The sequence below is a fragment of the Erythrolamprus reginae genome, chromosome 4 (assembly GCF_031021105.1).
Source record: "Erythrolamprus reginae isolate rEryReg1 chromosome 4, rEryReg1.hap1, whole genome shotgun sequence".
Taxonomy (NCBI): domain Eukaryota; kingdom Metazoa; phylum Chordata; class Lepidosauria; order Squamata; family Dipsadidae; genus Erythrolamprus; species Erythrolamprus reginae.
Genome location: NC_091953.1, coordinates 45,373,697 through 45,386,509, shown reverse-complemented (window position 1 = coordinate 45,386,509; position 12,813 = coordinate 45,373,697). Strand labels below are relative to the sequence as shown.

The 12,813-nt window shown below is 35.4% G+C and overlaps 1 protein-coding gene across 3 annotated transcripts in view; it reads right to left on the bottom strand.

The window, feature by feature from the left end:
- Positions 1-11,022, bottom strand: part of ILDR2 (immunoglobulin like domain containing receptor 2) — a 76,583-nt gene extending 65,561 nt beyond the window's left edge. Inside the window, exons 1-2 of one of the 3 annotated variants that reach the window (XM_070750193.1) lie at positions 10,821-11,022; positions 1,717-2,049 (exon numbers count right to left, since the gene is read on the bottom strand). In XM_070750193.1, the coding sequence (XP_070606294.1) occupies positions 1,717-2,049; positions 10,821-10,866 (379 nt within the window). In that variant the 5' untranslated portion in view covers positions 10,867-11,022. Of the gene's footprint in view, positions 1-1,716; positions 2,050-7,954; positions 7,974-10,820 lie in introns of those variants that run through there. The other 2 variants (XM_070750191.1, XM_070750192.1) reach the window with 2 other exon arrangements.
- Between the last annotated feature and the right edge of the window lie 1,791 nt (positions 11,023-12,813).

Here is a 12,813-nt window from a genome sequence, read left to right as displayed (position 1 = left end):
ATTGATAATATACTGTATTGTTCATAACATGATGTACTATTTAGTTAATGGGTTTTTTAAATATTTTAAATTATATTTAGATTTGTCATGAATTGTTGTATCTTGCTGTGAGCCGCCCCGAGTCTGCGGAGAGGGGCGGCATACAAATCTAAATAATAAATAATAAATAAATAAATAAATTAGAAAAATTGAGAACTACTGATCTAGGTAAATTACACAAAATTGTAGATGCTGAATTATGCATGACAGGATGCTTTAAACCACTTCTAAGGGTATATAATTCCATTCTAATAGCCAACATTTACTAAAGGATACCTATGGCTAAGTTATCCTTATACATGTTGTCTTTAATTCAAGAAAATTTAGAAACATCCTGTATTTTGAGCAACATAATCCCCTAAATCCTCACTAGTTTGATGAGGGGCGAACTGAACTCTGATTTCTCAATTCAATGAACTGATCCCATTGTCTTATCATTTATCTGCATTTATTCCATACAGATGCAATGTCACTTGATTGTTTTTATTAAATACATTCAGCAAAAGCTTGCAAATGTTTTACTTATTTGGAATGTCTTTAAATTTATTTTATGTATTACTAATTTTACACTCATGGACAAGAAACCGATAGCTAAACAAGAAAATCTGGAAAAAATTAAAGAGCTTGTGGACACAAACGCAAGATATAGTATACCAGATTTATGTAAATTTTTCATGAGTGGTATGTACAGAAAATTATTTCCTCTTAAATGCTTAAAACAAGAATCAATGATATTGGGAATAAAGTCAGTGAGAATAAAATTTCAATAACATAAAATCATTTATGCCCAGGGTAAAAGTATATAATAATATTAATGCAATGAAACAACTTTACATTTTTAAAATTCTGCGTAATAGTAAAACTGTTTAGCTGTTACAAGCTTTTAAAGCTGTTTTCTATTCAGGAAAGAAATTAACTATTTTTATATCATTCTTCTCAATAATAACACTCACAATTCTGTCATGCTGTCCCCAAAAATTTGCCTAGTGTCTTTTGTGTTTATTTTTTGATGAGTAAAATATCATTTTTCATTTTATGTTTTTAAGAATTTTGATAATTGTTGCTACATTATTTAGAATATAGTTATGTTGCCATCATTTACAATTATCCTGTTCATAGTAATGTTTTTCAAATTTGTAGCTACTTTAAAATGTAAACTTACAGGGTATGTGAAGAGTGCTATTAAATATTTATAATAAATTATAATTAAAATGTTATACTACGCTCTAAAATAAAATATACTTATTATTTATTTATTCATTGGTATCTGAATTTATTATTTTTACAAATAAGGCAATGATCATATCCAACACACCTTCTTCTACCTGTTTTCCGCACAACAATTCTCTGAGCTGGACTGGACTAAGAGAGTGACTAATCTAAGGTCACCCAACCAGCTGGTTTTTATGGCTATGTCAACTTAAACAACTTTAACAACTTCTGCTTTCTAGCCTGATGTCTTACCCACTAGACCAAACTAGCTTTCATTTTATAAACTACTGGTTTTGTATGCTACTCATTTTATATGTTACTATTGATAATATACAGTATTGTTCATAACATGATGTACTATTTATAACATAGTATACTATTATCTCATTTTATATACTGTACTACTATTCATAATAGCCAAAGAAAAACTTTAATCATAATAAAATGGTAAGAAGATTGAATTACCATGGAGAATGGAGATTTCTCTTCCTTTGTAGAACTCTCCCGTCGTGACCACCGAGCCCTGTTTGGATGCCACAATGCGGACTGTTCTCCTGCTATCCACACAGTCCAGGTACGGATCCCATTCCAAGTTCCTCTTGTTTATTGCCTGGATCCCTGCAGAGACAACTCCCAGAGCGTCTCCCATGCGATCTTGACAATAGGATTTGAATTTCCATTGCACTACAGCTGGTTGTGTGGAAGACGTTGAAAAATGGCATCGAAGCACGATCGGTTGAAACAGCATTGCTACCTGTTTCTTGTCGAGCACCCTAACATGCACTGCTTCAGTCACAGCTAGAAAGCAAAATCATAGACGTTACAAACTTGTAAGGTATACAGTAGTCCCTCGCTATACCGCGCTTCACCTACTGCGGCTTCACTTCATCGCGGGTTTCTGAGGAAGTTGATCGGCAGATTTAAACAGCCCGCCGAACTCGATCGGCAGGTTTTTCAAAAAATAAATAAAAATCTAAAATTGTAAATACTGTATTTAAATACTGTATCTAAAATAAATACTGTGTGGGAAGGGTTTATAAACACTTAAAAAAATGAAAACTTACCAAACAATTACAATATAAATACTTAAATAAGTACTATCAGTCGATAAATTCCACATCGCGGATTTCACCTATCGCGGCCAGGTCTGGAACGTAACACCAGCAATAGGTGAGGGACTACTGTATATCATCTACTCAGTATGCCCATTCCCAGATGATAAATGGGAGATGGCTGCTTTCTAAGACTTATCATCTAGCTGTGAGGCTAGAAGAAACTATGCCAAAAGAACATGGATAGCAAGATAACAGAGAATTTTAATGATAGAAAATAGTACGTTGCTGTTTTAGCTACCATAAATAACAATGGCTTATCAAGTCATATTTATGACTTAGATTTGCTTTTCATTCAACCATGGCTTGACATTTAATTTGAAGCAAAATGTGGCTAATCTTAATTCTGAGTTGCTTCAAACAAATCACTAAGATTCATTAATTTTAAGCTACTTATCAACAATTGTTGATAAGTAGTCACAAGGGTTATTACTTCAAATATTGAAGGCACTATGTTGGCCAAATCCATAAAAGGTGACATTTCATGGCAACTATGTTGATGAATTAGTTCTGAACTTTTTAAATAACCATTTAGTTACTACCTCAGTATCAGAGTATTAAAAGGTGTTTCTATCACAAAAGTCGGATTTCAAGCGTTTGTTTTCAGCTTTACTTACATTTTTTTTTTAAATTTCCAAGCTTTCCTTTTTAAACTGGTAAAGAAACCGTAAAATAAATATACAGACAGATCACAGCAGCATGGCATTAGTCACTGAAAGGGGAGGACACTTTTGACAGATGCCATAGGCAGGTCGATAGAAAAAAATCTCTCCCCATTGTGCTAAGATTCAAATACACATTTGAAATAAGTAATTATACCAGGAAAATTTAGGAATTCAACTAAAAAGAAAGACACCAGTGTCAAGAGAATTCAAAATATATCTCATTAGCAGTTAAAAAGAAGTAGGTAACCTAAATATACTGCAATTTGACTGAAATGAGCTGCTGTTTCCAGAATTACAATATGAGCCAGGGCCAAACAAACTTAGCCTACTCTAAGACATCTTGTATATTTCATGGAAAAGATAAAAGATACTGTATAGAAAAAAAAGATTAAAAATAAAATTCAGAATATAATCTTATGTGGCTTATTTTACAGGAGATTTATACACAGCTACTGTACAGTTGTTACTTCAGATCTCTGTAAAGAACTCCGTCTTTTAATTGCAGCATTTCCTAAGGAGGCTAATACTGCACATAAAAAGATTTTTTGGGGGGTTGGAGAAGGGAAGCATCTCAAAATGCAGAAAGCAAATCATCACAATTGAAAGAAAGGGCAGCAGTGTCATCAAAAAAAGAACATAAAAAGAAAAGAAAGGAAACAATAGATCTCAATTGGTTATTTTCAATTGCTATTAACAATTTTTTGTTCTATAGAGCATATTTTGTATTAATCCTGTGAAATCTAACGGTTTCAAATGTATTCCAGGTAACTATTAAAGACACTGGCAAAAATGATGTTATAAGTGTTTTTCTTCATCCAAGCATTTTCTCCACATGTGCTCTATACTTCTTTTATATGCATATAAGTAACTTGAGAAACCCATTTCAACCATCAATACAAGCCAGGAAGCTTTGTGTCTTACTGAATAAGATATGATGCTGGTTTGTATACTATCAGATTGTGTAGTATCTACTTTTCTGTATACTTTTTGCTTATTCTTCAGCCTTATTTTCTGGCTTGTGCAAAAATTCACTGGATTATAATACTATATTCTTTCATTTTCAATCCTTGGGATGGAGTTTGACCTGAGTTCATGGGTTTATTCCAGAAAATATTTGGCTTCATACATCCAGTTGGTCATATGTGATTTAGTTTTCACCTCTTAGCAATTGTATGATGATCTGAAAATTGATGATTTGGTTGTCATTTGTCAGAGACAAATACTTTCCTGATTTACCTAAGGTTAGTTGATGCCTCAAATTTCTGAAGGACGTGAGCATTGTTAAATAGATCTGTCAAGGGGTGGGTTCCTACTTACTTCACTGCCAGTCACTTTTTCCTGTGCTGCGCGGGCGCACCACGTGGGCATGCTAAGTAGTTGCAAAAAAAAATCCAATTTCTTTTTAAAAAAATTAAAAACAAGATGGCGACCGCATGCACAGTGCCGTAAATTCAGGTTCTGTGCATGATCAGAAAAAAAATTCCAAAAAAATCAGATTTTTTTTTAAAAAATGATACCGGTGCCAACGGACCGGCACCGACTAAATCGGGTCAGTGATATCAACGTGATGTCACCAATGGGTCTCACTACCAGTTTGGGTGAAACGGATCAAACTGGGAGGAACCCACCCTTTTCCGAGATATAGTAAAGATTGCAAGAGACAGGTGGGACTTTTTCCAGGAATCTGATAGGCAATTTTGCTGAGCACCAAGTTCAATTCAGAATGTGGAAATGATAAAGAGCATTTAATAATGACATGCCTAAAATGCCTTTTAGTCTTATTTAGGTTAATCCTCTCCTTTTGTAGGAAGAGCATCAGCAAATATTGCCTACAAGTTTCTGTGGGAACTTTAGATAAGATGTCATTGATAATTATTTTTAAAACTATTGATTTCGCAGCAATAATTCACCATAAGAGACCAATTGTGAAAAATAAAGAGCCTGGATAAGAAGTAACTGAAATTAAAACTCAATAGGGCAAAATCTCTCCACAAGGATTATTTAAAACCACACAAATTGAGCCTCAAATAAATTATTAAAAAGTTATCCAAGTTCAAGAATAGACCAGCAATAATTCTCTAGTACTGTATAAAAAACTGTAAAAGTTAAATTTCTTTCAGGTGACTGAAAGCCTGATCTAATAAGAGGCACAAACCAGTGCACAAAAAATGTAAGGTAATAACAATTTGAAAAACATATATGGTAACAGAAAAACCTTTAAGGGTAATAAGTACAGCTTTAACTAGATGATAAGCAAGTAATGTCCAAGGAATCAACTTATACAATTTATTTGATTACAGAGAAATATTAAATGAAATATTTGTATTTTGGGGGGATATATATATAATACATACCCAAAACATTACTAATTTTCTCTGGGAAGAATCAAAGTAATTAAAGTAGGCTGAGATAACAAGCATATTATGTGACATCATAAGAAACCCCATAATAATTAATCATTGGGCTACAATGGCAATCACTATCTTTAATAGCAATAGCACTTAGACTTATATACCGCTTCATAATGCTTTACAGTCCTCTCTAAGCAATTTATGGAGTCAGCATATTGCCCCCAACAACCTTGGTCCTCAGTTTACCGACCTCGGAAGGATGGAAGACTGAGTCAAACTTGAGCCTGCTTGAGATTCGATCTGCCAAACTGCTGGCAGCTGGTGATCAGCAGAAGTAGCTGCAGTACTGCACTTTAACCACTACGCCATCTCTATTAGTTAAACTCTATTAGTTAAAAAACTGATTAGAGTTTTTCACCTCTGAACATAAATATGTTACTTATTCTTAGAATACCACATTGATAGAAGTGATTCTGTTGAAATTGTACTCTTGGACTTTCAAAGAGTTTCTGACTAAATTCTTTATCAGACGCTGAGTAATCAAGAAATAACAGACTGCTAATTGATTAATAAAAAAGCAAAAAGAAGAAAAAAATGGGCAATTTTCTTAAAAGAAAGAAATGACATTAAATGAAATGGAGAAGCATTTATGTGGTGCTAATTCTTTTTAATTTGTTTAGGCATTAGGAATAAATTAGAAATAAGAAGTGAAGCTGGTCAAATGTGCAGTTAATACCAAATCATGTAGTGGTGAAAAACAAAAATTGTGAAGTGTTTTAAGCTGGATGCCTGATCAGACAACTGGCAATTGATTATCAATTTAAATTAAAGTGATATACAAGGAATATGGAAAAGAAACAAACATCACATATACCAAATGGTGTGTCTAAGCCAGTGATGGCAAGCCTTTTTTTTCCTTGGGTGCCTAAAGTGTGTGTGTGCTAACTATCATGCATGCACAAGTGCCCACACCTATAATTTAATGTCTGGGGAGGGCCAGAACAGCTTTCCCCACCTCCCGGAAGCCCTCTGGAGTCCAGAAACGGACTGTTTTCCAACTTCCGGTGGGCCAAGTAGGTTCGTCTTTTGTCCTCCTCAGGCTCCAAAGGCTTCCCTGGAATTGGGGGAGAATAAAAACTCCCTCACCCATCCCCCCGGAGGCTCTCTGGTAGCCAAAAGTGCCCTCCCAGAGCCTCTGTGCGAGCCAAAAATCAGCTGCCCGGCACACACATCATGTTGTAGCGGAGCTAGAACAACAGCTTACATGCCAGCAGATATGGCTCTGTGTGCCACCTGTGACACCCATGCCATAGTTTCGCCATCACTGGTCTAAGCTATTTATAACTAACAAGAAATGGTGAGCTGCCCCGAGTACTCAGAGACAGGCGGCATACAAATCCAATTAATAAATAAAATAAATAAATAAATGGACCTTAATGTCATAGTGGATACTCGATGAAGATGTCAACTCATCTGGAGTTATGAAAAAATACAAATCTATGCTATGGAATTATTATGAATGAGATGGGAAATGAAATTGTCAGCATTATAAATGTGCTTACGGTATATTCCAATCTATAATCACCTATATTTCCAATACTGTGTTCAGTTCTAGTCACTACATTTGAAAAGGGAAATAGTCAGAAGAACTAGGAAAAAGGAAACTAAAGTTATCAAGGCTCAAACAAGAAAAGACTCAAATATTTGGCACAATTTAGGCCCAAAAAAGTAAAACTGATATGACTAAGTTATAAAAAATTGTGCATGAAGAACTGAACAGGGATAACACCCCACCCCCCACCCCCCGCCCATCGTCTCAAAGGGCTAATATTAGTATTCTTCTAAGGAAGGTGATTGGAAGGAGATTTAAAATAGAAACATTTTTTTTTATTTGTGTTACAACTACCTTATGGAATTTTATGATCAGCAACCAACCCTCTCTTGAAGAACACCCAGAAACTGTTCTTTATTAAGAATATGGCAACACAAGTAGTTATGACCACATCTTAGTGCACTCATGTTAAACTATTCATGCATGATTTGCACTGGCTGACACTGGGCTTCCAAGTTCAATTCAAGATGATAGTAGTAGTTACCTATGAAGTTCTTCCTGGCATACTGTATCATTATTTGTGGAATCATAGCTCTCCAGTTTACTCTGTCTCCCATATACAACCTGGCAAGGCTAACATATATCAAGTTCTATCAATTAAACAATACCTTCTCTGTGGAACAATCCTCCCATCCCACAAATGAAATTAATTAGCCCTATTTTACCAGAAGAATACCCGGAAGACATGTTTTTTCTTTCAGATGCTAGTCCAGGAAATTAGATGAATGTGCTGTATAAGTCCTTTGTCTGATTCTCTTCCAGTTTTTTTTTTATCTTATCATTTTGTTTTAGGATGATTTCAACCCTTAGGTTTTGTTAACTAAGTTGACAGAATCACTTTATGGAGTGAGGTGGGCAGCATATAGGGTATTTTTGGGAGTATAAGATGCATCGGAGTATAAGAGGCATCTTAATTTGGGGGGAAGAAAATAGGGAAAAATAATTAGCCTACCAGGTATTCACCTGGCTAGTCCTTCAGCCCATTAGTTTGCTAGTTTTGAGTACACATGCTTCTTTTTATCTCCTAGTGGGGATAAAAAACAGTTTCTAAAACACTTCATTTTTCTCTTTCTCTCTTTAGAACAGAAGTCTTCAAACTTGGCAACTTTAAGACTTGCAGACTTCAACTTTCGGAATTCTCCAGCCTGCAGAATTCTGGGAATTGAAGTCCACAAGTCTTAAAGTTGCCGGGTTTGAAGACCTCTACTCTAAAAAGAGAAACAAGGCAAAGGGAAGAGCGATTCACTTGTTAGCACCTCGTTAGCACTTGGGGAAAAAAGGCAGAAGGTTACTTGCTTAAAGAGAGAAAAAAATAGAAAAATAGGCAAAGGGAAGATCGCTTCGCTAGCAAAGCAATTAAGATTCACTCATTAGCACCTCTTTAGTAAAAGCTACATTGGAGTATAAGATGCACTCAAATTTTCAGCCTCTTTTAGGGGTGAGAAAGGTGTATCTGATGTTCTGGAAAATATGGTAATTTTAATTAAGTAATTGTGGAGGACCATAGACATTGAGGAAATAATGAATGAATGAATGGCAGACCTTTACCAGATCTAACTGCCAATCCTATTTTTTTCTTTATTTATTCAAAAATACTACCAACAGTAATCTTTTCCAAATTCCTTTTATCCTAAAAATCCTTGCTTCATATATGTTCTTATATCTTATATGTACTTCCATAAACCCAAACCCATTTATATAACTTCAGTATTGCATTACTGGCAGCTTCCCAGAATCCTCTATAGCTATACTTAGACACAAAATAATATTTTTCCACCACTCCTAGTAGAAATGACTAGATGACATTCTGCTCATAGAAATGCCAATCTTGTAGGGAACCTGAAGATTTCTTTACCCCTTCAGGAACAGAATTACCTCAGGGCATCTTCAGGCATCATTTTTATATAGGTATGATTTCTGAAAGTAATTCTGCTAAATTGTATACATTGCTGTGTAAAAGTAATAGATTATTTTACTTATAGTGAAAGTTAATGTACACTACTATGTATATCATTTTATACAGTAACACAGATTTGGTAAAAGCAAATCTAGATGGTGTGTTTTCTGAGGACGTCCTAAGCAGTAACAAGAAAAGTAGCAGTTTTAGAAGAAAATAATGCAATATATACTTTCAGAATCATTAATAAAGGCATAGTACACAATGTTGAAGTGTCTTTAGTTTTTAATTTTTTTAGGATTACCCTCATGTACTTTATGTGGTCCCGCCCTATATTTTTTTAATATATCCATGCTATTTAGTGAAAGACATCATTTCAGTTAGTAGACAGCAAAGTTGGATACCTCCTTGAGAAGAAATAGGGGCAGAAAAACTCACCAGAATGCCATCATTATCCCTGTGTCAGCAACTGGGCATTGCATGACACCTGACTCTAATCACCTCTTCTCACTGTACAAGGACACCAATAATTAGTTTGTATTGTACAGAGCTATCTGGATTGCTTCAAGTAGGCTATCATTTGCTCGCCTTAATGTAACACTCCCTAACCTACCTAAATTAAACCGCTGTTGTGTTAGAAAACACAAGTACAGAGCTTCCTGGCTTGCATTACCACACTTCAGTTTCAGCAATTTGGAAAAGGAATGGCTCAATGACTGAGGGTAGTTGCTTTGGAAGGCAAAGTGAAGGTTGCCTTCAAAAGTAAGAATAGCTATTTATAGAGGTTCCACAAAATAGGAGGAAGTATAGATAATCTGGGACCTTCAGGGTATCAGACATCTTTGATAGAAAGAAATCACAAACTTTCCTATGCAGGCAAGCTGTAAACATGGATGAAAACTATAATTTTATTTATGTATTATATTGGTCAAACAAGTATAGAATTATAGTTTGTATTAACATAACAAAGTATAAAGAAGTGATAAAAAGGCTAATAGGACAGAAAGACAGGGACGGTAGGCACAATAGTGTGCTACAGACCTCTTAGAAAAGCGGAGAGGTCAACAGTAGATAATTAAATAATGAGGGGTAGAGAAGTAAATAATAGGTGGTAAACTTTCTGAAAGCTTATTAGTCTTATTATTTTCTTAAGACAATTGCAGCCTAAGACAAGAATTGGAAGGTTTGATTGGTTGATATTATTTGGAATCTTCACCATTCCAAATCACCCCCACCCCTTCCCTTCCATATCAAATCATGCTAGATTATATAAGTGATTTTTTTAAAAAGGATGGTCTAAAAATGATTTTGTCCTTCTGCTGAAAAAGGTACTTATTATAGATTTATAATCTGCAGATTATTCAATGTTTATGAAAGAATAGAATATATTAATTTGTATTCGGGGTATATAGACAAAAGGGGTAATAATGTCCACTTTGCAAATCAAGACATTTGTGTGGGAAACTATTTCCTCTCTTGCAACTCAAAGAATCTTCAGCCTGCCCTTATCATGCTAATTCTCCATATTCTCCGTAGATTTGCAAAATGTATTTCTTTGCATGGCATCAACTACAAAGAAATTCCAGAAATAGCACCCTTAGGAAAAGAAAAAATATTTCAGTAATTTATGTTCTTTATCACACAAAATAGTGTGGCAATTTATTCTCAGATTAAGTCTCACTGAATCAAATCAAGAGGAGAGGTTCAAAAGGGGAGGGGGAACCTCTGAAATAGTTATGTGATGAAGAAATGTGCATATTATTGATATATGAAAAAAGATTGTATGTCAAATACACTGTTTTCGATTTGCTCAGTATCTTGCTCTCTTTGCCTGCAAGGAGACAGCGAGCCTGCAAAGAAATCTAAAAATCTTCATTTACAATCCAAAAAGTTCTTAATCCACAATGCAATTAAAGATGAAAAACACCTTACCTGTCATCCACAGGAAAGTGGTCCAGCTCAGCAAGACCCTGTCCATCTTGTAGGCAGAAGAACAGCAGGGAAGAAAGCAGAGCCAGAAAGTAAATAAAGCTCCTTGTTTTGAATGCTGTGAAGTGGTACGTAGAACAGTTCTTTCCGTTATCTGCAGGTCTTCCACCACACAACTCAGTGTGTGAATAGAGAGAGTTCTGAATGGGTGCTACCATTCTGCTAGGGGGAAACAAAAGCAGGCAACATTCTATTCCAACAATTCTATTCTCTCTTGCTTTATTTACCCATCTTGGGCAGGTGAGAAAATCACTGTTAGGCAGTTGGTTTACTCAAACCGAATCCAGATTGAAAATAAGCTTAAATCTTATCATGTTTTCAAACATCACCTCCCCTGGCATCATTCTTAAGACTACAAGAGTTTCTAAATCACATGGCAGTCCATTGAAACTGTCCAGGAACAGAGAGAGTTCATCACTGGACATTCTTAGGGTCACTCAGCCTGCCTAAAAAGACCAACTGTATCTGAAAAAGTGCGAGTGAAAATTAAAATAAGAGACTAACAGTTAAATAAAGTTGCATGATTTTCACCTCATAATTTACAGCCCTGTAGAATGAAACTGAAAAAGGAGCATTTATCTACAACTTTGTAATCGTATCAATTAGAGAGGAAAGAAGGTAAGCAATGAAAATTATGCAACAGTTTCCTTCCAAGTGATTTATAATGTATTCATAATATCTCTCAGCTTTGCAGAAAGTGTTGTAAAGCCTGCCCTCTATGCTATTATTTTGGCACAACACTGATTGAATGACTGTAGAAAAACTATAAGTTGTTAGTGGATATGCCATTTGTAACAGGTAAGTGCAATTTATTTATTTATTTATTCGTTTGTTTGTTTGTTTGTTTGTTTGTTTATTTATTGGATTTGTATGCCGCCCCTCTCCGTAGACTCGAGGTGGCTAACAACAATGATAAAAAACAACATGTAACAATCCAATTAATAAAACAACTAAAAACCCTTATTATAAACCAGACATACACACAAACATACCATGCATAACTTGTAATGGCCTATAGGGAAGGAATATCTTAACTCCCCCATGCCTGACAGCATAAGTGAGTCTTGAGTAGTTTACGAAAGACAGGAAGGGTGGGAGCAGTTCTAATCTCTGGGGGGAGTTGGTTCCAGAGGGCCGGGGCTGCCACAGAGAAGGCTCTTCCCCTGGGGCCCGTCAAACGACATTGTTTAGTCGACGGGACCCGCAATTATCAGGCACAACCTGATGAAATCCTATAGATTGTTCTAGTGTTTGTGTTCTAACATCATTCCATTGAATCTAGCGGTGAAATCTCCGTCAAGCTGTAATGTGCAGCAAAGAAATTGGTATGTTATTCAAATATGAATGATTTCCCATATACATTTCAGAACTGGGTTCCTCCTGGTTTGGACCGGTTAGCCTGAACCAGTAGCAACATGCTGGTGATGTCATGATGATGTCACAGAACTGGTTCTATCGGTGCCAGTCCGTGGATGTCACCATCTTTGTAAATTCAACTTTTTTGATTTTTTTTTTTTGAATTTTTCCCTGGGTTTTTCTTCTTCTGTGCATGAACAGAAGCAGAGTTCCCAGCACTGCGCATATGTCACCATCTTGTTTTCAGCTTTTTTACTGCACATGCACACATATTTATTTATTTTATTTATTTATTAGATTTGTATGCCGCCCCTCTCCGTAGACTCCGTATTGTTGTTAGCTGCCCCGAGTCTACGGAGAGGGGCAGCATACAAATCCAATAAATTATTATTATTAATTATTATATGGCTAGGAGGCGTGGCCACGTGAACCAGAAGCAACTTAAGTTAGAACCCACCTCGATAAACTTGATATATTTAGTAACAAAAATAGATGCAGAATGATATTGTGCATATTATTCTATATGGTATAGTTTGAAAACATTTAAAAAATTGTTTTAATAAGGAACACCCCCCCCCCC